The 25,357-nt window shown below is 56.3% G+C and overlaps 2 protein-coding genes across 4 annotated transcripts in view; one reads left to right on the top strand and one right to left on the bottom strand.

Annotated features, from left to right (window-relative positions):
* Positions 1–272: 272 nt before the first annotated feature.
* Positions 273–4,907, top strand: HIC1 (HIC ZBTB transcriptional repressor 1). Its single transcript, XM_081028749.1, has 2 exons — positions 273–430; positions 1,880–4,907. Exon 2 carries the CDS (start codon positions 1,900–1,902, stop codon positions 4,042–4,044), a length of 2,145 nt encoding a protein of 714 aa, XP_080884875.1. The 5' UTR covers positions 273–430; positions 1,880–1,899; the 3' UTR covers positions 4,045–4,907.
* A 167-nt stretch (positions 4,908–5,074) lies between these two features.
* Positions 5,075–25,357, bottom strand: part of SMG6 (SMG6 nonsense mediated mRNA decay factor) — a 188,931-nt gene continuing 168,648 nt past the window's right edge. For all 3 annotated transcript variants that reach the window (XM_081027244.1, XM_081027245.1, XM_081027246.1), the window contains exons 15-19: positions 23,061–23,207; positions 13,543–13,696; positions 10,339–10,550; positions 9,939–10,020; positions 5,075–6,823 (exon numbers count right to left, since the gene is read on the bottom strand). In XM_081027244.1, coding sequence (XP_080883370.1) covers positions 6,693–6,823; positions 9,939–10,020; positions 10,339–10,550; positions 13,543–13,696; positions 23,061–23,207 — 726 coding nt within the window. In that variant the 3' untranslated portion in view covers positions 5,075–6,692. The remainder of the gene's footprint in view (positions 6,824–9,938; positions 10,021–10,338; positions 10,551–13,542; positions 13,697–23,060; positions 23,208–25,357) is intronic.

Here is a 25,357-nt window from a genome sequence, read left to right as displayed (position 1 = left end):
TGCAAATATGTACACCGGAGCGTTTAGCTCAAAACCTCGGGGTTTGTGGGGCTCGCAGGTCCGGAGCTTGGGTTCCCAGTCGGGCACATCTGGGAGGGTGAATCTGCGAGTAGGCCTCCCTGCAAGATTCAACTTCGCATCTGCGAGCCTCCAGCCCAGGTGCGCGAGAAGGAGGTCGTGGCTGTGTCGCGCAAAGCTCCGCGCGACCGCGAGGTGGCTCCCTAACTGCAGCAGAACCCGCCGGCCCGGGCCGCTCCAGATAAGAGTGTGCGGAAAGCGCGGCGGGGCTGAGACGCGACCAGGACGTGGGGAGGACGGACCAGCAGGACAGACCGACCGGGGGCCCGGCGGGCGGAGGGCAGCGCAGCGCAGCCACGTCCCCCCTGGATCCGCCGGCAGCCGGGCCCGGGGCTTCCGACATGCCCCCCAGGTGGGTCCTCGGGCTGGGGACCGGGAGGGACAGGGGACCTAGACAGCCCGGTCCTCGCGCGCTGACCGCCTTGGGCGCATCCTCCGGCGCGGGCGTCCCAACGCGGCTGGCGTTCGGAGCTCCGAGTGTCGCCCCTGGAGGACTCAGGACCACAACAGGGTCGCTGCTCTGCGCCGGGTTCACGGCGGGGTCAGCGGCCCGGGCCGGCTCTGCCCGCACATGGGCTGGAGAGGCGAGGGGAAGGGAAGGGGAGCTGGCGGGCGGGGCTGGCAGGGGCGCTGCCCTGGCACAGCTCGGCTCCTGGCAGCGGGGCGGGTGGGGCGCGGGCAAGGAGCTGCCACCACCGCGGGGAGGGAAACCCGGTCGGGCTGCGGCCGCAGGTAACGGGCCGCGAGGCCCTGCGGGCCAGGCGGGGAACAGGGTAGGGCGGGCGAGCGGGCGGGCAGGGTAGCTCAAGGCTCGACTCAGGCCCTGCAGTCGCCCGGCTGCCAAAATGGGGGGCGAGAGGAAAAGCTGGGAGCCGAGGGGACTGGGGCTGGTGCGCCCCTCCCGGCCTGTCTGAAGTTGGGAAACTTTTCCCCAAGTTTGGGGCGGCGGAGTTCCCGCGGAGAAGGGGAGCTGGGGAGGGTGGCGCCGGTCTGCGAATGCAGACCTAAGGCCGAGGCCCAGCCGGGACGCGGGTGGGGCGCAGGCCGAGGTCAGGGCCGCAGCCGGCTGCGCGCCGTGCCCGCCCGGGGCGCTGCCCCCTCCCTCCCCTGGGAGCTGCGTGGCTCCCCCCTCCCCCCCACCTGCTTCCTGCCTCAGCCTCCTGCCCCGATATAACGCCCTCCCCGCGCCGGGGCCCGGCCTTCGTGCTCTGCCCGCCACGGCAGCCGCTCCCTCCGCTCCTGGTGCCGCGGCCGCCGCCCGGGCCCCAACTGAGGGCCTGACAGCCCCCGGCCAGGGCGGCGCCACGGCGGCCACGGCGCTCCCCTCCTCCGGATCACTTCCCCCAACTGGGGCAACTTCTCCCGAGGCGGGAGGCGGCTTTCACTCGTCTCCCTTAGATCCCACTTGGGCAAACTTCTCGGCCCTGAATGACTTTTCCTGAAGCGGACATTTCCCTCAAATCGGGTAACTGTCTCCGAAAGGGTCACTTCGCCCGAACAGTTTTCTTCTTGGAGGCCCCCCCCCCCCGAAGCCAGCCTGTGTGCCCGGTACCTCCGGGCCTGGGGTGCAGGCCAGCCTGGCCTCCTCTCCACCAGCCACTCTCCTGCTCCTTCTGGTCTGGGCCTCTGGCCCAGGCTCCCACACTCAGAGGCCGCTGCTCCTCCGCCAGTGCCCAGGCCACGGTGCTCGATGCCTTTTTCTAGCTGAGGGGAAGGGAAAGTGGAGGGGAGAAGCGCCGGGCTGGGGACCGGCAGCGAGGGCTCGGTGCGGCGCTGAACCGGCTGGTGTGTGTCCCCGCAGGAGATTGTGCTGGGCAGAGGATGCTGGACACGATGGAGGCTCCCGGCCACTCGAGGCAGCTGCTGCTGCAGCTCAACAACCAGCGCACCAAGGGCTTCTTGTGCGACGTGATCATCGTGGTGCAGAACGCCCTCTTCCGCGCGCACAAGAACGTTCTGGCGGCCAGCAGCGCCTACCTCAAGTCCCTGGTGGTGCATGACAACCTGCTCAACCTTGACCACGACATGGTGAGCCCAGCCGTGTTCCGTCTGGTGCTGGACTTCATCTACACCGGCCGCCTGGCTGATGGCGCAGAGGCTGCCGCTGCGGCGGCAGTAGCTCCGGGGACCGAGCCGAGTTTGGGCGCCGTGCTGGCTGCGGCCAGTTACCTGCAGATCCCCGACCTCGTGGCGCTGTGCAAGAAGCGCCTCAAACGACACGGCAAGTACTGCCACCTGCGGGGCGGCGGCGGCGGCGGCGGCGGTTATGCACCCTACGGGCGGCCAGGCCGCGGCCTGCGGGCTGCCACGCCGGTCATCCAGGCCTGCTACTCGTCCCCAGCCGGGCCTCCGCCGCCGCCCAGCGTTGAGCCGCCGTCGGGCCCCGAAGCCGCAGTGAACACGCACTGCGCAGAACTGTACGCCTCCGGCCCCGGCCCCGCGGCCGCACTCTGTGCCCCGGAGCGCCGCTGCTCCCCACTTTGCGGCTTGGACCTGTCCAAGAAAAGCCCATCGGGCTCCGCGCCTCCGGAGCGGCCCCCCGGTGAGCGCGAGCTGCCCCCGCGCCCAGACAGCCCTCCCAGCGCCGGCCCCGCAGCCTACAAGGAACCACCGCTTTCTCTGCCTCCACTGCCACCGTTGCCCTTCCAAAAGCTGGAGGAGGCTGTACCACCTCCGGACCCGTTCCGTGGCGGCGGCGGCAGCCCAGGACCCGAGCCCCCCGGCCGCCCCGACGGGCCCAGCCTCCTCTACCGCTGGATGAAGCACGAGCCAGGCCTAGGCAGCTACGGCGACGAGCTGGGCCGGGAGCGGGGGTCCCCAGGGGAGCGCTGCGAGGAGCGCGGCGGGGACCCAGCATCCTCGCCCGGGGGGCCCCCGCTCGGCCTGGCTCCACCACCGCGCTACCCGGGCAGCCTGGACGGGCCTGGCGCGGGCGGCGACGGCGACGACTACAAGAGCAGCAGCGAGGAGACGGGCAGCAGCGAGGACCCCAGCCCGCCCGGCGGCCACCTCGAGGGCTACCCATGCCCGCACCTGGCTTATGGAGAGCCTGAGAGCTTCGGCGACAACCTGTACGTGTGTATCCCGTGCGGCAAGGGCTTCCCCAGCTCCGAGCAGCTGAATGCGCACGTGGAAGCGCACGTGGAGGAGGAGGAGGCGTTGTATGGCAGGGCCGAGGCGGCTGAAGTGGCTGCTGGGGCCGCGGGCCTCGGGCCCCCTTTTGGAGGCGGTGGGGACAAGGTCGCTGGGGCGCCCGGTGGCCTGGGCGAGCTGCTGCGGCCCTACCGCTGTGCATCGTGCGACAAGAGCTACAAGGACCCGGCCACGCTGCGGCAGCACGAGAAGACGCACTGGCTGACCCGGCCCTATCCATGCACCATCTGCGGGAAGAAGTTCACGCAGCGCGGTACCATGACGCGACACATGCGCAGCCACCTGGGCCTCAAGCCCTTTGCGTGCGACGCGTGTGGCATGCGCTTCACACGCCAGTACCGCCTCACCGAGCACATGCGCATACACTCGGGCGAGAAGCCCTACGAATGCCAGGTGTGCGGTGGCAAGTTCGCACAGCAACGCAACCTCATCAGTCACATGAAGATGCACGCCGTGGGTGGCGCGGCCGGCGCAGCCGGGGCACTGGCGGGGCTGGGGGCGCTGCCTGGCGTCCCCGGCCCCGATGGCAAGGGCAAGCTCGACTTCCCCGAGGGCGTCTTTGCTGTGGCCCGCCTCACGGCTGAACAGCTGAGCCTGAAGCAGCAGGACAAGGCCGCCGCGGCTGAGCTGCTGGCGCAGACCACGCACTTCCTGCACGACCCCAAGGTGGCGCTCGAGAGCCTCTACCCGCTGGCTAAGTTCACCGCGGAACTGGGCCTCAGCCCGGACAAGGCGGCGGAGGTGCTGAGCCAGGGAGCGCACCTGGCCGCTGGGCCCGACGGCCGGACCATCGACCGTTTCTCCCCGACCTAGAGCGCCCCACAATGAGGCCCGCCTCACTGCCGCCGCGTGGCCCCTGGCCTGCGTCTCCGGGGAGCGGCGGCGGCGGCGGCAGCGAGCCGGCACACCGCTCCAGGATAACTGTGGTAGCAGCGGCAGCGGCCCCGCGATGGCGGCGGCCCCACCTCTCTGCGGCCTCACCTGGCCTCACTGCTTCGTGCCTTAGCCCGGGGGTGGGGGTGAGGGGAAAACCCCGGGACGGGGGTGGGGTGGGGGAAGGGAGATTTATATTTTTGATATCAGCTTTGACCAAAGGAGACCCCCGGCCCTTCTCCGCCTCTTCCTGTGGTTCGTTGGCCCCATCCCCCCGGCTCCGTGCTGCTTTTTGGGGGAGGGGTGTCACTGTTGGGGCGCTCCCAGCCCTACCTCCGGCCCTTGCGACCACTCCCATTCTCACTGTGAATCTCCCCGCCGGGGTCGGAGCGTCGGGCAGAGTTGGGGAGCGGGGAGGGGACTGAGCCGGCCGGAGGGCCCCCTGCCCCCGCTCCCACCCGCCCGGGGACTGATAATGTGAAGTTCCTCATTTTGCACAAGTGGCACTAACCCCAGGGCCCACCCTTCCCTCCCTCTGGAGTCAGAGGGCTAAGACAGCCCTGGCCTACCCGGTCTCCCACTCCCACCGTGTCTCCTCCTTCCTTCCCTGGGGCCCCGGACCATATTTATTGCATGCGCCCCGGGCAGCCCCACACCCCGAGCCCAGGCTGGGCTGGGCCGGAACGTGGTCTCTTTAGCTCCCTCCTCCTCATTTGTATATTTTCTACCTTGTACACAGGCTCTTCTAGAGCCGCTTCCATTTTCTATACTCGATCCAAACAGCAATAAAACAGTAACCAAGGACCCTGGACCCTGCGGCTCTCTTCAGCCCTGCCCTAGGACCGGGGTGGGCACAGGTGGGGCCAGACAGGCAGAGGGACCAGACACAGCGCCCTTACACAGGTGCAGAGGCTTGGACCTTTTTTCCTCCCTTCCCTCCCCAGTCTCAGAGAAAGATCAGCAAGAGGTCAGATATGTTTCATAACTAAAAATTTATTAAGGAAACAAAACCAGTGCTGCAAATGGGACAGAAAGGAGAGATGGGTCTCCCACCCACCCAGTCATTGGCCTTCTTCATCCAGGGGAGAGGATTTCAAAGGACAGGCTGGGGACCCTGTACCCTAAAAGAGCCCAGTCTTCTGAGGCCCTGGGGGACTCATACCCCCAAATCATTGGCTGTGGCTCTTTGTACAGTCCCTCCACCTTCTGGCATAATCTTGGGCCTTGGGAGGGCACAGACTTGCTCTCATTCTCTGGACAAGCTATACAGTTAGCAAAGGGGCTCTGGGGGGGGGTTCCCCCACTGGTCCCATTAAAATTTACTCTTGGCTCCTCCTCAAAACCCTGTCTTCCCCTAAATTGCCCTCATCCCTGTCCCTGGGTTGGGAGAATACATTCCCAGCAGGAAGCCTCCAGAGTGAGGCTTTGAACACAGGTGCCAGCTAAAGAGGCAACAACAAAAAAAAAAAACACTGAAAGGCCAAAGGGCCCTGTGTCAAGTTCTTCTAGGGCAAAGCTAGAAAACGGGGTGCAAACTCTAGGCTATCCCATGCTCCTCCCAGGCACTAGCCTGCAAGTTTTTCAGAGCACAGGGGCCTGGGAAAGGTCAGGGCGGGAAAGCTTTATTAGGTTCCTGCCACAGGTACCAGAGGAAGGAGTCTGAGAGTTGACAAACCCCATGGCAAGGAACTGAAGTGAGGAAATGGAGGGAACAAGGAGGTGAGAGGGACCAACTAGAAAGGGAAGGAGGGTGAGGCGAATAATTCAGTGGGGAGGAGAACAAGGAGAGGGTAGGGGAGAACTGAGAAAAGTCTTGAAATTTTGTTCAGTGGGAACTAGAGCAAAAGAAAGGCCAAAGAGGGGAGAGGAAGCAGACAAAGGCCATCCCAGAAGCATGGGCCTGAGGCCAGACGTCCCTTCCCTCCAGACCCATGACCACCTGAGGGGAAAACAAGTGGCAAAGTGCTACAGACCCAGAGTGATAAGGGCAGGAAGAAGAGCAGCAGGATGTGTGGGGTAGGCGGAGGACTGCTGTTTGGGACGTGGTGTCCAGAACCCAACTTGGGTCCATGGGGGAATCCAGGCCTCAGGGAGAGACACACCCTGGGCACTCTTTCATGGCATGACCAAGCTTCTTGGACACATTCAGGACAGGGGTTCTGAAGATTAAAGGGACCCGTGACTTCACCTGCATCTGATGGAAACCTCAACGCCCTGCCCCATCTCCACCTGAGAAAGTGGCTGAGTCCCTGTGCTGAGAAAGCCTTCCCCAGCCCTTGAACTAGACAGACGGGGAGGGAGAAAGGCTGGAAAGCCTATCTGGCTTGCCCACCTGCTGTCACTGCAGCCAGCCACCTCTCTACTAAGTCTTGGCAGCCCACGAGGGTCCCAGCAGCTTCAGCCCAGCCCTTGGGAGGGCTTTGTGAGGAGCAGCTCCCCCACAGCACGGCCACGGCGTGGGTTGGAAGAGGATGGTTTATTGTCTGGGAGGATTGGTGGCTCAGGCACGTGGGCATCTTCTGTGCTACACTGGCGCCTGGTGGCCTCTCAGGAACGGTTCCACGGGGGTAGGCCCCGGTGTGGCCCCCTCAGCCCACCTGGGCCCAAGTGAGGAAGGCCGGGATGTCCCGCACAGGCACATTCCTTGTCAGTGCCTTCACACGCAGGTTCCGGTCATCCGTCAGCAGTACCACCTCCCGCAGTAGCCGGATTGGCTCCTCTGTTGGCACAAGAGAGCAGGAGGACTTCACTGAGGGCAGGAGGCAGAGGCACTGGCCGCCTGTCCTCTCTGGAGGGGAATATGGTACTGGGGGGGTCAAGGCCAGACATTTCCTGGCCCTTCACAAATCCTTTCCCTCATGGAGATGCCGAGCTGCGGGTGCCCCTCCCCTGCTGGCTCCAGAGGGCCATGCTGGGCCGGGGCTGGTCTGCGTTGGACCCCTGCCTCCCGCATGGGGTTGTGCTGCCTCCTGTCCTGAGAGCTGCCCGAACCACTGGCCTCCACACACCCCTCTCCCGGTACTCTGAACTAAGGAAGCAGGAGAAGCCCTTTTCCTTCTACTCCTTCTGACTGCATAGCTGGTCCTGGACTCACAATCCTCCTCTTACTACACAACCTCTCCCTCCAAGGCCAGCAGGTTGATCGTTTAGGTAGTAAGAGGTAGAAAATGAAAGATGGAATATGGAGTGTATCCAGGGCTTCCAGAAGTGAGGAAGGGAGCTCTGAGGGGAGGCGGGCAAGAGTCCTTGACAGAGCTGTGCCAAGGGGGCCCAGAAGCTGTAGCCAAATGATTTCCTCTATTAAGTAAAAGTAATGCATGGTGAAAATATCTAACAGCATGCATGGAAGAGAAAAAAGGAAAGGTAAAATCGGGCTCACCCTCCCAGTTTTCTCCCTTCATGCGTGGCTGCCTTGTTCCCCAGGGTAGATCTGTGTATGCTTCCAGATTTCTTTATGCACATTTACAAGTATGTATACTTGTTATATAAGCTTCCCCCTCCACACATTACAATCATACTAGCCATACTTACTTTATTCAAATTTTATTTTTAAAAACAGATAGCCTTAATTCTTCTTACCTGACTTTTAGCAGGATGCCTTCTATCACCTCTCTTCTCCTAATTCCCTAAACTTGTCATGTATTGGGGAGAGTTTAAACTGGGGCCAGGTACTCACACAGGAGACCTCCTCCCCTGCCCCCCAAGGCCCCTGAGGTGGCAAGTGCACTCCTCAGTCCCAGGCTGGGTGTCTCCTGACGGAGGCCCGGCACACAATGTGGCACCGGGAACGTCCGGTGGGGCTGACTGACGGCCGGCCTGCAGATGTCCATGTGGGATCTGAGCACGGTCAGGCTTCCAGCCCCAGGCAGGGAGGCTGAGAACTGGCTGTCAGCCTCGGGAGGAGTTTGGGGGAAGAGGGAGGGAGAGACTTGTGGGGTTGATGGTGGTGAGAGAAGGAGAGAGGTGGAAGGCGGGTGTGAAGGGGGGTGAGGGGCTGTGCTGGGCAGAGGGAGAGGAAGGTGGCCATGGGAAAGCGGATACCCTGAGGCCGCTGCTCAACTGCCTGGGCCTGGCCTTTCTGGGGCGGGGTGGTGGTGTGCGGTGCCGTGTGGGGCTCCCAGCTGGCTGCCCGGGCCTGACTGCAGCCTCGCCATTCCTGCCCTGGGACTCAGAGCAGGAGAGTCCCAGGCTTTAGGTCAGCCAACCAAAGCCCAGCATTGCTGGCAGGGGTCTGCAGGGGTTTCTGTGGATACTTTGAGACATTTTTAACAATAAACATCCTCTGTTTTGACACTGGTAACTTCACTTTGTTAGAAACCAGAGACTGTCATCTTGTCAGGCCCCATCCGCCATAATCCACATGATTTTAAAATTCAACATCGTTTACACATAAACATTTGGTGACAGTTTCTCTGTGAATCTGACAAGTTAATCTGCTAAGAATTCACACTGACAAATGGGGTTTGATTACACCAGCCGTTGCTGATGTAATTCTGATAGGGGCGGTCCCCAGGATGGCAATGGGTTCCTGTAGGCTGTTTGGGGTGAAGTGGGGGTGGGGTGGGGAGACCAGTAGGGCCAAAGCCAAAATGTGTCTCTGCTAAGAAACAGCTCTGAGACTGGGTGGGGCCACAGCAGTATCTGAACTGTACTTCCCAACAAGGCCTTCTGTACTCCTGCCTACCTCTCCTTCAGAAGGTGCCTCTCTAGGAAGTTGCCTGGGAGCAAGCCCAAGCTCCTCTGTTTGGCTCAGCCAGGACTCCTTTTTACCACTCGAATGCTCCAGATCTGGCCTTAAGGGACAGTACGTGCAAGCCACGTGGCAGGACCCATCTGAGGAACAGCAGTTGTGGACTCATTACCAGCCCCCAGTACAGAGAGTGAGGCAGGAGTGAGGGGCTGCACTACTGTGGGTGGGAGAGCAGAAGAGAAGACGATTCCCAGACCAGCCTGGAAGCCAGGAAAATGAACGGGGGGAATGGGTGACAACAACTAAAAGAAAATGACAGGAGACTAGATATATGTAGACAGAAACCAAATGGTGAGAATGCTCAGCTCTGCAGATGATGCTGAGGTAGGAGGTCCTAGGAATTCCTTCCACAAGATGAAATGTCAGACTCCTGGGAGCCAGGAGCAGAAAATACCTGAACTTCGCTGACTCTGAGGGGCTGTGCAGGAAAGTTCAAGGTTGAGTGAGGTGCTCAAGTACCTGGAAGAGAGCCCCAGGATGGGCCTTTGGCCCAAAGATGGGCTTCTGCTCATGAAAAAGGTCCCAGAAAACTAGGCTAAAGGCTCAGTCCTCAAGCTCTCACTTGCCTCCAACTCCAGCCAGCCTGTAAAGTGCTGAGCTCATGACCGTAGGGACAGGCAGAAAAGACCCACAACTTGCTGGGGAAGTCCCTCCACCCCCGCGGATAAGAATCAGGGTAAACTTCAGGGACAAAGTAAGAGGGTGAGCATGGCCCAGCACAGGGAGGTGGGCTCCAGGGACCACTGGGACTGTCCTCAGAGCTGCAGGGCGCTGGGCTCAGGAGACCATGGCCAGAGAAGCTAGGCTGAATCATGAAGACATTCTTGTTGTCAGAAAACTCACTGAAGACCCAAGAAAGGAAATGGATGCACGCTGAAGGAGAAAGCTCACTGCGTGCAGCCTGGCTTCCTGGGGTAGGTCCATCCTTAGTGGGCTCAGGGTCCACCTGACAGTCCCTGTGAGTGGGGGAGCTGTGACACGGGAGGCTGAGTTCTAAGGGGGCAGGAAACTGGGCTGGCCTCAGGCTGAGGACAGAAGGACAAGGTAGGGCAGGCGATGAGCCCGGGCAGAGGCAAAGCTGTACCTTTGCTGGTGGGCATGAAGTCCTTAGCCTTGTCTTTGCAGTAGTGGAGGCAGCAGGAGAGGATCAGGTCGTCGTTGTTACCCTGGAGGAAGACAGTGTGAGAAGGGCTACCGGGCAGGAGGGGACACCATGTGGAGGAAGCACAGGTGTACTGTCTCTGGGGCCCTGGCGAGGGTCACATCCCAGAGGCCCTCCCACACAGGCCCTGGCCCTGCCTGGCCGAGTCCAACTGTGCCAGGAGCGATCTGTGGGACAGGGAACGCCCATTCCTGGGACTGGATCATGGCTGCCCCCTCAGCCGCCCAGGTTGACTGACCTTCCTTTAGCTCCTCCCTCCTAGAGACCCTGTTCTGAAGGCTGGCTTTGGGCACTCCCTTTCTTCTGGGGGGGGGGGTCTCACCAGCTGGCCAGTGATGTCCTCACTGCGGAAGGCGATGGATTCGAGTTCATTGCCACGGCTGGTGAGGGCCCGTAGACAGGAGTCCCGGCTCTCGAATCGCCGCTCAAGGAATTCGATGGACTTCCGAGCCTTTTCCTGCACCACACGGGCATAGCCCCCAGCCCGGTGGTCTGTCTCTTGTCCCTTGGCCAGGCCGTCCAGCTCATTGATCACTGATGAGACACAGCCCCCACAAGGTATCAGCCTCAGCAATCATGTCTGTCTTCACCCTAGGCCTTGCTTTCCCAGCCAGCCCCATACCAGACCACAGAATCCATCCTGCCCCACAGGAGTCTTCCAGTGAAAGTAGGGGACCTTGTGGGGCAAGAAGTGTCCCCGACTTTCCACAGTGCTCTCTCCTTTCTGTCTCTTCCTCCAGGCCCAGCCCTCCTCCTGGGAGGAACTTATAGAGATTTTTCTGGAACTGCTGTATTCAGAGGAAGAAACCTGGCCCCTCTATCGCATTCCTTAGTTATAGGATCAAATTGAAAGGGTCCCTCAGGAGAGGCCAGGGTATGTAGCAGCTAAAGGGAAAGAGGCTCCCCCTCATCTACTTGGGCTCATCTACTTGGGCTCCCAACCACAGCAGTCTAAGAAGGACAAAGTTCGATACCCCACACCCTGGCAGAGGGCAGAGAGGTTACCAAGTGGGAAGTGGCAGTCACAGTCTCACTTGCAAGAGCCCTGGTATTCCTCAGAACCATGCCCTTGGCACATCTACCCCCTCTGATACTGCACGTGTGTGTGTGTGTGTGTGTGTGTGTGTGTGTGTGTGTGCCTGTCTGCCTGCCTATGTGTCTGGGACACAGCTTCATTTTCTGGTGAAGATTCTTTCCAAAATTCCAGCCAAAAGCCTGAGGTCAAGTGGGAAATATGCACTCCTTGGGGGCTCCGGGAGAGTTTGGGGTCTGAGGCCTCTCCTCAGTGCAATGATTCATGGCTTGGGGAATCGGCATGAGCGTGCTGTTCCATGGTGAGCCTGGCACTCACTGTCTGGGTATTCAGAGCCACTTTCTGGGAAGGGCCCATGTGGGAACACAGACGGACGGACACACACACACACACACACACACACACACACACACTCACACACAAGCGTGTGCGCACGACACCCATGCTTTCAGCAACCATAGGCTACCGTGTCCACACAATAGGTTGGAGAGTAGTGGTGGATGGGTACATGGTACAGCAAACAGAACATCAAACACAAAAGACTGGTATTCCATCCCAAAATCTGCTTTCCTGCTTCCAAACTAAACAGGCTTCAAAGGGGAAGCTTGTTTGTGCTTCTGCACCAGGCGGGGCTTCTTGATGCTGGGGTCAGGCCTAAGGAGCATGGAGCAGGTTAAAGAGCACAAGAAGAAGCAGGGAAGGCTGATGGCTTAACCGTTTGCGCTCTGGACACAGGGCAGGGCACTGAGGGAACCTCTCTAACCAGGAGCTTCTCTATAGCTCCTGAGAGCCAAGGGCCCTGCCCAGCCGAAGAAGGTTCAAAGCGTCTGCCTAGACTGCTTTAACAGTTGTCATTTCCCAATGCCCTTGGGGGTCATCAATTTATTAGGCACATATCCTCAGGATGTTCTCATATATTTGCTTCCTCTCTACCACCTTTGGCTTTCTTCACTGAACCATAAGCTCCTCAAGACCAAGGGCTGCAGCTCTACCTTTCACTGGACCCCCAGGAACAAGGAAACTGTGCACACAGTAGGGGCACAAGAACCCTGCTAGCCTAGCATAGTGTTGGAGGCTCCTTCAAAGTCTTATGGGGCTTCTGAGATGCCATCTCTTTCAGTTACATCATTTCTTGACCATCTAGCAAAAAAGTGACCAATTCACTTACTTCCCCCTGAAACTCCTGAGTAGGAAAGCACAGAAATCATCTTGAAAGCCGCCCCACCCCAGGACCCAGGGGAGGGGAGAGGGGAAGTCAGGACAATTTGATGGACTTGCTGCTCAGCTGTGGGGAGAAAATTTGCTCTACTTTTGAAGAACAGAAAACCTTCCTTAGGTCTAAGAGCCTGGGTTTAAGAGGTTCTGGCCAGGCCACATGGGGAGGGGGAAGGAAGACAGGGAGGGTGGAGGCGGGACGAGGGCTGCTTCAGTGCCAACATTCTCAGGTGGTGCTAACGTGTTTCCCACAACCCCCCAGGGTTCTATAGCCTCTGCAGGGGCGGATGTTTCCTGCCCTTTGTTTCCACCCTCATCTGGCACTAAGACACTTGGGACTGGGAGGGAAGGCCCAATGGAACATCTTGGCATGGATGTCAGAGGTGGCTTGGCAGGCAGACTGCCAGTCTGGCTGCTTTTCCAGAGGATAGGGCTCCCATATTGCTCCAAGTGGCTGCTGAGAAGGGGACAGTAAAAAGCCTGGGCTTCCCAATCATCTCCCAGACCCTCTGCCTCCACAGGATAGTCCTCAGCTATAGTATCCGTATCAGCTAGATTAGACAGGAGCCCAGAGCCCAAAGCCCGTCCTGAGGGTCACCCACCACAGAGCTCCAAGAACTACTAGTACCTAGACAGTCCCCTGGAGACAGCCCAGCTGGGCTCTTCGGGCCTGAGAGAGGAAGCAAGCTGGCTGGGTCCTGAGATGCTGACCCTGTACCAGCATCAATGACCAGACAGTGGGAAGGGCCCAAGTGGCAGGAATCCACGGGCATGAGCCAAGGGCTTGCTCTGGAGGGTTTCTGTTGGCCTGGCCTTAGGGTGACATTGGCCAGAAGAATGCTACCTCGAATGATCATGAAAAGCTACAAGACAATCAGACCAAAGGCATCTAACCACTTCAAAATCCTCCCAGCCTCCCTGCCAGACCACCCAGCAGCACTGCCGTTATCTGCCAGGGTTGAGTGTTTACCAATAACGGGAACCAGCTTTGCTGTTTTACTGCAAGCTTTATAAGGATAAAAACAAGGGCTGGGCTTATGCAGCCTCTGGTTGCTGGGACACAGGAGTCCATTTGCTCCAGCAGTTTAAGCCATGGATCAGCCATAATAATTTGAACTGCTTTGATTATTAAACAATTTTCCCTGCCCCACACATTCCCTACTTCCCTGCAAATCCTGTCTCACACACACAGCAGGGTTCTGCCTGCCTGGCCCCTGGGCTGGGGGACGTGCATAGAGGGCTGTGGTGCACGTGCAGGGCTGCTCTGGCCTGACTCACCGATGAGGGGTACCACCAGGATGTACTTCCTGCTGTCCAGAAGCCGTGCCAGACTGGCCAGGTGGTCAATGAAGCCATTGGTGTCTGGTACGAGGAACAAAGGTCTGATCTCGAGCTCCATCTGCCTCATCTGACTCTGGTCCTCCAGGACAGCCTACAGGGACACAGAATGAACGGTGAGTGAGCCAGAGAGTGAGCAGACGAGCGGGTGGGTGAGTCAGGGCCCTGACTCCACAGTGTGTCAGTATCCTGCCCCCAAACCTCGTTCCCCTCCAGAGGAACAGCCAGCCCTTGTCAGGCCTGGGGGATGGACAGGCCCAGTGGCTGGGCAAAGCACTGCAATAAAAATCAACATAGACCAAATGGTCCAGGGAATGGAGCGTGACTAAAACCTTGCCTAGGACTGAGAAAGGACCTGATGATATTAAAAATAACAGGTCTCTGAAAGTTAAACCTTGGGCTAAAGATCTGTAAGGGCAAGTTAGGTTCCTTGGATATGAAAGTGGTTTCACATGTGTTATGTAGGCAGGTACTTCTCAATCCAGACACCTTATCCCAAATAGAATTTGTATTTCAATTTACTTCACTGTGTAGTTAAAAAAAAAAAAGTTCAACTCAAAGGCTATACAAAAATAGTGATGCTGACAACTATTAACACCAAAGTTTCCTGCAGCAGCAGGAGTTCATAGGTGTGATGGATTAGGAACCAATTCGCAGTTTTGCAAAGAGTTAATACTCAGGCTGATCAAAATCACCACCTTCCCCCCACCCTACCAGCACAGTGTTTCCTAAATGTTAGTTTTGTGTGTTCTACTTGCACGCCTCTGCCACAACTCTGTACAATCTATACTATTATTTACTTGCTGTTTTCCTGTAAATTGACTTTAGGTCAACTCATTTTTTGGTTAGCCTCTTCTTAAGCCATGATGTCCATGGTAGCAAGGGTTGACGGTCAAGTGATGTTTACTCGTGCAAACTAAACTTCCATAATAGACAGGTGAAGGATCTCCTGCATCACTAGAAAACCACCTCGGGCAGCACCAGAGGTCTGCACAGTACACCTTGGAAAGCACACGGCCTAGTGCTTGTTAGTCTTACGGCCGTTCGCATTTCAGGGAAGCTTCATGTACATCGGGGAAAGCCTGATTTTCTCCAGTCTGACAGAGCCGTATGTGTGGCAGCAGCTCTGGGTATGCCTGTCACTACAGAGCAAGGTCACAATTGTGCTGCTTCCTCTTCTGGGGGCCATGGCCGAGAAGCAAACTGATTTGCTGGCATCTCTCCAGACGGCATGCTCCCAGCGTCCGAAGCTGGAGGGCAATGACACAAACCTTGCAAGGGCCAGGTGAGCAGGTCTCAGCCCTGCCACGCCCTCTCATGGCCTCCTCCAGCACACCAAGTGGCAGGGAGAGACACAGGCGCAGGGCAGGGGGAGTGCATGTGCGTGCCAAGTGAGGGGGGCCCACAGTGCTGGGTCCTGGCCACCAACAGTCAGTGAGGAAGGTGCTCAGGTTTCACTGGCAATGACAGTAAAACTGAAAGGGCATGCCTCTGAATGCTGGGGGTGGCTTCTCTGTGACCTACTGGGGACCTCTTCCTATGAGTAAGTCATTGCTGCCACTGCTACCACAGCTGGTGGAAGGCACAGGCCACAGGACGCTGGCGGGCATGAGAAAATGCAGCTGAGAGGCCCAGTCTGCTAGTCTTCCTATTGCTCTCACCTCATTTGGGGAAAGTGCCACCGCTGCTGGCCACCTTCCCAGGGAATTTGGGTCACTGTCCCTCCCCAAGGGGCTGCCAACCAGAGGGTGACACACATTCCACCAAACTCAACTCGGGCATTTTAAAAAAATATTTTTTATCGCAATACAATTGACATATAACATTGCATAATGGCTTGGACATTTTGTAAGACCCTACTCAGGTTTCTCTTTACACTGAAGGAGCATCAGCATTTCTGGTCCTCATTTTCCCTGCTCTTGTGTGTTCTCTATCCAGTGTTTCCCCTAGCAGGAACATTTGTTTTGGTACCATCGGCCTCCAAATCGCTTTCTGGGTAAGAGGGAACAGGACAAGCACTGACACTGGCAGGGGAAGGAGAGGGGGCCCGGGCACCTGTGGTGCCAGGGAGGGGCTCAGGGTCCTAACTGAACACTGCATCTATACCACGGCCCCACTGACTCCTTTCACTTCTTAATTTTCCTGCCTCCAGAAATGACACTCCAGCCCTGGTTTGACTCGAAGGAAGTGGAACTGGCTGCCATTTTGGACCATGTGTGAACGACCTCCTAAGACCTAGTACCATTCTACCTTCACAGCTGGCAGTAGGCAGTAGGCAGGAGGGCTTTTAAGCTAGGTGGCCAAGGGAGGCTGGGAGCCTACTTGTGTGCTCTGACGACAGGACGGAAGAAAAATCGAGCAGGGTCCAGGGAAGCTCTGAGTTTCTTGAACTCTGGCTCAGAGCCAGAAAGGTGAACAGAGGCCACAGCCTCTTAGGGAGGTAGCAGCCTTGTTGGTTCCCCGGGGGTGAGGGGTGGGGGGGGGTCAAGCTGTATGAGGGTGATCAGAACTGTGTTGCCATCATCCGGTCCCAGGGACACCCGCAGACAACTTCCCTTAACCTGGCTCTGCCCAGTGAGTCACCACACAACTGCTTCCTGTTCCCCACATGCCCTCACGGAGTCTCTGGAGATTAAATGAAGCTGTTCCCTCTTCTCCTCGGGTACCTGTGGGCCTCTGGGGCGGGAGTCACACCTGAGTCACGAGACTGGCTCAGTCCTCTTCAAAAGAATGGCCGACTGAGGAAGGACAGGGAGTCTGCAGGCCCTCTTCTGTGGGTGTCTGTGTTTCCGGCCCTCTCTGAGTGGCGCTGTGTGTGTGCGTGTGTGTGTTTAGCATTTGCCCTCCCAACTTTTCCAGATTTTACCCGTCAGATTCCTGGCAGCTGTGCACGGCGCCTGTGCCGGCCGTCACGTCCCATTCCGATCTCTGGGTCGCACGGTGAGAGAAGGACACAGGATGCGCAGGGAGTGAAAAAGTGATGTGGGTGGGGAGAGTGCCAAGTCCCCACTCCCAGCCATGGACGCTTGGGGAGAAGGGGGAAGCGTGCTGCTGTGGAGTTCAGAGGCCGGTAGTGAGATTTATTTTTGTTTGTATGAGTAAAAAGCTGCAGAAGCCTCTGGTGGGGGTGAGGGGGGCGCAACTGGAATGCTGTGATTCAGACAGCCTGGTCTTGGCCGGGAATCAAGTGTGCTGACCCGGAAGGAGAGTTTCATAGGAACCCTTCTTCCTGCAGCTAAGATCGGGCCACAGTGGTCCTAGGACAGGCAGTGAAGTGGGAAATCAAGGGAAGCACAGACGCTTTGCATCAGACCAGTGGCAATAAGGACCAAGTTGTCATAAAGTGTGGAAGCAAAAAAGAACTTAATTCTGTTTCCGGAAGGTGCTAAATAACCAGTTTTCTCTGAAGTCCGGGAGCATACTTGAGCAAGCTGGTGGGGTCCTGAGAAAGGGATAAACCACAGTAACATCTGATGAAGAAGCTAAGAGCCTGGGGTCCCCAGGAAGGGCTCTTTTACAGGTTAAATTCCTTCTTCTAGGCAGTGGGGATGGTTTGGGATGCTAAACCATCGAACACTGAGATACTGAGAATTATTCATATAAATAAAGGCAATGTAATTAGCTCACATAGGAGTTGTGGAACTTGAAAAACTCTGATCACGAAGCAGAGCCAGATCACGAGAAGGCCTGCTTAGGTCTTCCTTCTGCTTAGGGCTCCACAGAGAGTGTGGCTGCTCCCTTCCTCTGTAGGGTGATGGAATCCTTTATCTTGGGCCTCTCTGGCCAGAGCAATGTCTTCACCAGAAACGAGTTCTGTTAACACAGAAAATTTCCACGCTCACCTTGTATGTGAAAGTATCTATCTAACTAAGTGCCTGATACACATATTAGTAACTTAACAAATGTCAGTTTCCTTTTTTCCTGCCCAGCTCCATGTTTCATCTTCTATATATCCCGGAGGGTAAACATCTGGGGAAACCACGAGGGAGCAGAGCTGGAGATGGGGAGGAGCCAGGCAGAGGACTAGGGATTTCTTCTGTAAGACTCACGGTACTCTTGTTGTTGTTTTAACTATGTGGGGGTATTTTTTGAAAATGAAAAATGGGAAAACGGAAATGAAATAAAAAATAGGAATAGTTGGTAAGATAACCACCAACAGTATAGGAGGCAGTTCCTTCTTGAGCCACAGAAACTAAAGGGAGCAGATGCTGCGTTTGCTATAGAAAGCAGGTGGAGCCAACCAGCCTCTCCTGGGAGGAGAATGGTTAGCATCTTCATTGGGGGGGTTCCTCGTGGGAAAGATTCTGCTTAGGCTCCCTTCTCTGGATGTCCAAAGTCACTACCACAGAGCTTAGCATACACTTGCTTTCTTTTTAAAAGTTATAAGCATGATGGCTTGCTTGCTACTTCTTATTGTTTTATGAAGACTGATCTTATTTTCAAACTAGACTAAGGAGCTCAAGGAGAACTGCCTTTTCTTAGAGATTCTTTCATAATGTTCAGCATAAAGTTTGGTATATCATAGCAACTCAATGAGCTAAATCACAGAATCTCAGGGCTGAAGGGTAATTTCAAGGTAATTTGATTGAATTTTATCTGATAACTTTTGTTCTGAGAATGCCCTGATGGAGAGGAATGGCAGCGCTAAGCATGGCACCTCTGAACCGGCCAACAGCCTGCCCATTCTGTCAGAGAACAGGACCCTCTGGATGCTGCTGGAGCCAGGGAGGTAGGAGCGCCTGGACCAAACCGGAGACCCAGCGCCACAGTTTGTGGAGAAGCTGGAACAGGCTCTGGACCGGGTTTGCGTGGGGAGGGCGGTTGCCCGGCTCTGCAGGCTGATGTGCTTTCCTGCCCTGGCGTGAACGTGCCCCTGGCCTGGTAGCCCGCTGGCTCCCACCCTGCCTCCGACAGCTAGGAGCCAGGGCTGAGAGTCTGCCTTCCGCTAGCTTCCATACAGGTGTGGGGGGCTCTGTGCATGCCCCATTGTTCCACAGTGCCTCCCCCCCACAGCTGGGTGGCAGCGTGATAGGGTTGAAGCTATATTTAGAAACTCCCGGGGCCACCACAAAGGAGTGACTGCATCTTCAGGAGGGTGGGTGGGCGGGAAGGGGACAGGGGAGAGAAGCTATTTTCAGAACACATGTCATTGCTGGCTACAGAGCAAGACTGTGGCCATAATGCAGAGGGAAACAATAGCTGTGGCCAGAGGAAGAGCCTGTTATGTTTCAGGTGGGATGTTTGCAATTGCTCAGGAAACCTGACCCCGCCCGACAGCAGCACAAATCACAGCAAAGCCTCGTGGAGGCAGAGGCGGCGGGGGAATCACAGGGCCAGTACGAGGTGCCAAGAGGCCACGCCTCATGCCTGGAGGAGGATTTTCAGTGACTGCTTTGCCCTGGGGCTCTAGTTAGGAATGAAACACTTCGGACCAATTTCCCAGACAAACCATGTACCTTGCTGTGGTCTCTGGACACCTCCCAAGAATGGCAATGGGAACGAAAGGAACTCAGGTGGAAAGCAGCAAGGTGGGAAGAACCCACCCAGTATGAAGCCATCTGTCTCAAACAACAGGCAAAGCCTAGAAGAGTGTGGCCTCAAAGCCCCGGGTGGGCGGACTTGGCCCCCCAGCATCCAAGGGTCTGCCTGGGAGCCGGGGCTCCAGCTGCACAGGCCCTGAGAGCTGCCCACACCCCTTTTCTGACCTCCAGTCGGCCCCACTCACCAGCCCCTGTGCAATGCCGGAAACAGGGAAGGACAGGCTGCACAGGGAGGCCAGGCCTCACCTCCCCCAGCCCCACAGATGAGCTTGGGCCCAGGGGTCTAGGTGTGAGCAGGAAAGTGGGGGTGTGGCTATAGCTCAAAATCTCAGTTGGACTTTATAGCCATCATGGGGGCCAGGAAGATTTTTTTCAACCCCATCTTCATATCCCCTTCCCCAAACATGTGTGGTTCCTGTTTTGCTGCATCTGTAAAAGGCGCTGGGAGCGGGGGACTTGCCTTACACCTCTCGGTTAACACCCCTGGAGACTGATGGAGTTCAGAGCAGTGTAATTTACAGCCCATCTCTCCGATCTTAATTCACTCGATGCTCTTCTCTTCCTTATTGTATTAGTGTGACCCAAGTACCTGCCAACAATAATGGCCTCTCTAGTTAGGAGCCTCTCCCCCACTCCCAGGACAATTTATACCTTTTCCTTGGGATTTTCCCCCCTTAAATTAAACAAAAAGAGGAAAAATAAGAAAAGGTTAACATAGGCTTGGAGCACTGCAGCCCCGTGGTTCTGGGCAAGGAGCCAATGGCCCGAGGGCACACACATGTGTGTGCTCTCCCAGAAGGGCCTTCACCGGCCCTGTTTTACAGCCACCTCGGCACAGACTCCAGGGTTCACGCATATGGCCAGACAGATGTGTCTGGCTTACGTTCAAGGCTGGAAAATGAAGAATTATGGAAGTGAAGGGCCCCGGGCATTAAAGGGGGGGGGAGAAGGGAAGGGGGGAATTTTTCCTCTGCTGAGAAATCCTCCTGTGGCTGTGAGGCTGGAGGAAGAAGGCTGACAGGAGGCAGGGCCGCCAGCAGCAGTTCATGTGGGGCCTGTTCTTAAAGGGGCCACAACAACCCAAGCCCCAGCCAGCCCGCAGCAGGCCCTCGGTGCCTGGGCCCGAGCAGCCTGCTCTAAAGAAGGTGAGGGGGACATCAGGCTTCTTGACAGGGCAGCCACAGGCACCGTGAGTCCAGCCTCATGAATGACCTCCTATTTGCAAGGTGCTGCCTGTTGCCAGAGGCTGGGCCAAACCCGGCGCTCCAGGCAGGGCCATGTACCCGCAGCACGTGCGCCCACAGCACGCTATCCTTCCCTTTTGTCTGGTAACAGCGCGCTCACACGTCACATGACTGGGTTCTCCAGCCCACTGCCCTCTGCCATGGGACTCTGTTCACGCCTGTGTCTGCTGACCACCACCAGCACAGTAGATGCTCACCACCATTTACTCAGCTGAGCTGAAGACACGGTACCTGATTCCAAGGAGTTCACAGTACAGCAGGGGAACAAGCCCAGAAAGAAGCGTAATACGAGACGGGATATAAGTTTCACACATGAAGTATAAATCAGTGCTACAGGAACACTGAGCAGAGAGAGATTAATTCCTCCTAGGGGAAATCAGGGAAGGCTTCACTGGGGAGATGGAGTTTCATCTGGGGACTGAAGGAGGAATAGAATTTAAACAGGTAACAGGAAATGTGGAGCAGAAAAAAGGGTTTTTTCTCGATTTGGGGGAACAGCATAAACAAAGACGTGAGAGTGGGGAAGGGCAGAGCACGTGTGGGGACAGCGAGCAAAGGGGAAGATCAGCGCTGTGGCCCAGACAGGATCTGGGTCTGGACAGGCACTTTACATGCACTGTCTTTCTGAGGTATGAGGTAGGTGCCGTTCCAACTTTAATCTGATAGACGGGAAAAGACACTCAGAGAAGTTAAATAATTTGCACAATGTCATATAGCTAGTAAGGGCTCATGGGGGATGGGAGAAGACGTTGGGAACCATAAGGAATTAGACTTTATTACATCGGCTAAGCAAAGGCACTGATGATTTCTGAGCAGGGGAGTGGCTCTTTTGGGAAGAGAACGGTGAAAACATGTAAGGTGCAGGGGCGGCAGGGAGCCCACCATGCAGACTGTGTACTGCACAATTCTAGGAGCTGCCATTCACAGACTCCAAGGCCAATGACACCCCCTGGAGTTGTGCAAAGCAGAGGCCTCCACTACTATAATTCAAGTCGGTCCCCGGACTAGAACAGCAGTAGTGGCAGCAGGAATAGAGAGAAGAGAATGAATGAGTGAACAGAAGGGTTTGATAAAGAATCAGGCCGAGGGGTTAGAAGCCAGTGGGGATTTAAGGTGATGCTCTAATTCCTACCATCTATTAAGTCACTGAACAAATATGTGCCGAGTGTCAACTATGTGCTGAGACTAAGAAGCAACAGAGAGGAAGGAAGAGACCAAGAAAAGAATGGTGGTGAGGAAGCCTAGGTCAACAGAGAGAGAGAAGACGAGGGTCCACTGGTGCTGAGGCGAGGCTGGAGGGAAGCAGCTTCAGGGTCCAAAGCTACGGGGAAGCCAACTATGACGGGGGCCTCGGCCTGACAGGTATTAATATGTGCTGGGTTGAGTCAAGAAACAGAGGTTGAGTACAGACAGAACTTTTGAGAAGACTGATGGTAAGGAAAAAAGAGCCTCAGGACAGGAGGAAAGACAGTGTGAGGATGAAGCTGCTTTGTGGGCTGCACCAGAATCACACACAGACCACAGAGGGCTGAGGGGGCAGCCACACCACGGCGGACGACGTGGGCAGAGGTATCACACACTTGATTCCAGTGTGCAGGGGGACATGAATATGACGAAAGAATGATGGCTCCCAACTGGTATGTATTCCCTTCCCAGGGCAGGGCTTGGTCTGATGGGTGATTAGACTAATCTCAGACTCCAGTGACCGTTTATGGAACACAAACTATGTGCCAGGCAGGAACTGTGCTAAGTGCTTTATGTATGCCAGCTTCTGTGGGCCTCACAGCAATTCTAAGAGGTAGGTGCTGTTACCACTTTAATTTTACAGCAGAGGAAACAGGCTCTGAGAAATCAAACAATCTGCCCAAAGTCACAAAGCTAGTAAGTGCTGGAGCCCAGACTGTGATCAGGTCTCCTGACCACGTGCCCTGAGGCCGCTGCCAAAGGCGAGGGAGGGGTGGCTGGAGAGAGAGAAGAAAACAGACATTGCTAACGAGGCTTGATGCTTCCCCATGCACATAGTCAAACGGAGGAGCATGACTGGCTCTTCTCTATCTATCCTGAGACCCAGATAAGAGGACGTGAGCTCACAGTGCAAGAAGGCAGACCTGGGAGTGCCATAAAGGAAAACTTGCTGGAAGTTGAAGTGTGGGTCCATGAGAGGGCAAATGGTGGAGGAACCCTTGTGTGGAGGTCAAGCAGTGTCTCTCTGCGAGGAGTAAGAGTGTCCTGCAGAGGGGATTGGCCATCACACTGGGAACCCAGATCAATAGACTGTGACCACAACCTCTTCTCCCCCGAGAACAGGTGTTTTCAACAGAGAATCCCTGGCCTCTCTGGGAGTGTCTGGATAAAGTTCAGGGGAACTCTGAAACTCCTGAAATTGTGTGGGAGATCGTGCATGTGTGGTGTGTATTCACAGATCATCGCTGGGGAAGAAGCCTTTGTTGGATTCTCTGAGAAGAACCTGCTCCTGCCCCTTGGAGCCCAGGAGGAGGGAGCCTCCAGGAACCAAATGTACTACCAGAATTTAGTGACGGAGAAAGAAAACGAGGGTCGAACCAGGCAGGACACTCTGACTTCCTCAGAGTGTGCTGCTCGTCCTGACTCCCAACACACCTCCTTCCTCCCTGTACAGTAGCACCCTGATGACAACCACTCCCGCAGGCCCTACCTGAATCTTTTCTTGGCGACGCTGCTGCTCGGCTATCTTCCTGGCCAGAGCCAGCTTCTTGGCCCGAAGCTCCCTGATGTCATCCTCGCCCCCGCTGCCTTCAGCCTCTGAATCTTCTTCGAAGTCTTCAATCACCACGTCCTCCTCCTTTTGGGCAGGCCAGGGGAGAGAGGAGACTGTGAGCCCATGGACGGCACTGAGACCAGACCTACCCTTCTATCCTCCCGGCACCCCCACTCCAGGCTTATTCAGATCAGTCCTCGAAAGGGCCCCAAGGTGTGAGGGGGTAAAAAGAAGCTGTCACTCCCTCTCCCCACCAATCACTCCCTTTTGCCCTCTAGGGCTCTTTTCGAATCCCACAGTCATAGATCCACACCGTAAGTCACTAACACACACATATATACTTCTATGCTTATACTCGCAGCTCTTCATTCTCCTTTGCACACACTCATGAAGTCAAACTTTGGGTCTATTTGCATTTTGAAATCACCAAAAGGAAATCAACAGAGAAAGTTAAACAACCCAATTTAAATCTAATTCATGCTAATGATCGGATAGGAATCAATTCTGGCCAGCAGCCAGGAGTCAGGCGTGGAAGCTCCCTTGCCCTAGACAGAGTCAGGGAGCAGACGCTATAGCTCAGAAGACCTTGCCCTGGTTTCTTTGTGAGACCACAGCTTGGTGGTGTCAGGGCAGCTGGGCCCCCTACAGGAACTCGCATGATACGACCTGCTCAGCTGCCCTACGAGGGCCTGGGCAGGCTAGGCGATGGCTGGCTAGCTGCAGGAGTCTCCTGCCAGGCTGGTGGAGCCTTCCCTAGGGATGGCACCTCCCTGCTCACAGCCTCTGCTCTCAGAGGCCACTGCTCCCCGGGTGGTCCCAGGCTCCATTCCTCACTCTCTCCCTTTTGGCCTTGGTCAGTAGAGAACATGCAGCTGCCCGAGAGAGCTTCCTTTGAGGGACAGGGTTAGCATGGGTAATAGGGAGCGATTTAGTAGGAGAGGATTCCCGTGTTTCTAACTGGATGATAACACTGACAATGATTATGACAATAATGGGTACATTTACTGAGAGCTGAGTATTGGCCAAGGACTGGGCTACGTGCTTTTTATGTATTAACTCATTTAATACTCAAAACATCCGATGGAACAGATGCTATTATCATCCTTATTTTATAAATGAACAAACTAAGGTTTAGAGTTAGTTTGCTCAAGGTAACAAAGCTAGTAAGTGGCAGAGCAGAGATCTGAACTCTAATGAGTCCAGCTCTAAAGTCTGTGCTCTTACCGATCACATCAAGCAGCATGGGGGGGCCCTGAATCTGGATGGTGAGTCCAGACCCATCCCTTCGTGGCTCAGCTTTGCCAAGCCCGCCACAGGCACACCTGGCCCTGTTCCATACACACCGCTCTCTCCTCTAACTGTCCATTTGAAGAGGATGCTCCCATAGATCCTCTGGCTGGAAGTGGCTGGTAAAGTGTGTGGGTGGGAGGTGATGCTGTGTCTTGGGAGCAGGATACAGGGGTGGGAAGACAGGTGTTTTGGTAGCATCCTAAAGGAACGGCACTGAATGTCTGAAAAAAAACATATCCCTCTTCTCTCCCAATCAGCTTAAGTGACTCGGTCTCGCAGTTTGGGGAGATGAGATCTCAGGGGTCTGGGTGCTGTCTGCAGTTACCACTCATCTGACCACCTGCAGACGACAGTGTCACAGGGTTCACTTCCAGAGAGGCCCAGGCCATGGGAAGGAGGAAGACGCGACACATTTACTTCCTTCTTCGTAGGCTTAACCTGGACTGGAGTGAGTGGAGCAGGACGCTGGCCAGTCTGTGGAGGGACACTGCCACTGCCTGCTCTGATCAGGGACACACTGGGTTATCATGGGGCCTGGAATGAGCTTCACTGAGGTCACAAGAGGGTCAGCGAAGCTTGTCTGAGGTTCGCTCAGCTCTCACAACAAACGAGGAAGTGCAGGGTTATGAAATTACACAGACCAGGGTACAGAGGGTTTCCCAGGGGCCACTAACATAAAGGAACCCAGGAGACTCGTGGGAAAAGGAAGAAGTGGGCAGTGTGGCATGGGTCACAACCTTTGTCTGGTCTGTAAGACTTAGAAGGACAGAGAGGGCGTAGCACAGCCATGATCTGGGACGGGAGAGCTGGTCTGCTCTCTGGAAGCGTGGAGGAGCCCCACCCTAGCTGTCACACCGAGGCCCTCTCTGGGCCACGCTTGCCTAACTGGATTTGGCATCGCAGGCTCCACTGGCCAGAGGACGTCTCTTACGGCAATCCTGGAG

The sequence above is a fragment of the Rhinolophus hipposideros genome, assembly GCF_964194185.1.
Source record: "Rhinolophus hipposideros genome assembly, chromosome: 20".
NCBI lineage: Eukaryota > Metazoa > Chordata > Mammalia > Chiroptera > Rhinolophidae > Rhinolophus > Rhinolophus hipposideros.
This window is presented reverse-complemented; position numbering and strand designations above follow the sequence as displayed.

Coding starts and splice junctions, on each gene's coding strand:
- HIC1 (XM_081028749.1), top strand. CDS start 1,900: ATGCTGGACACGATGGAGGCTCCCGGCCACTCGAGGCAGCTGCTGCTG.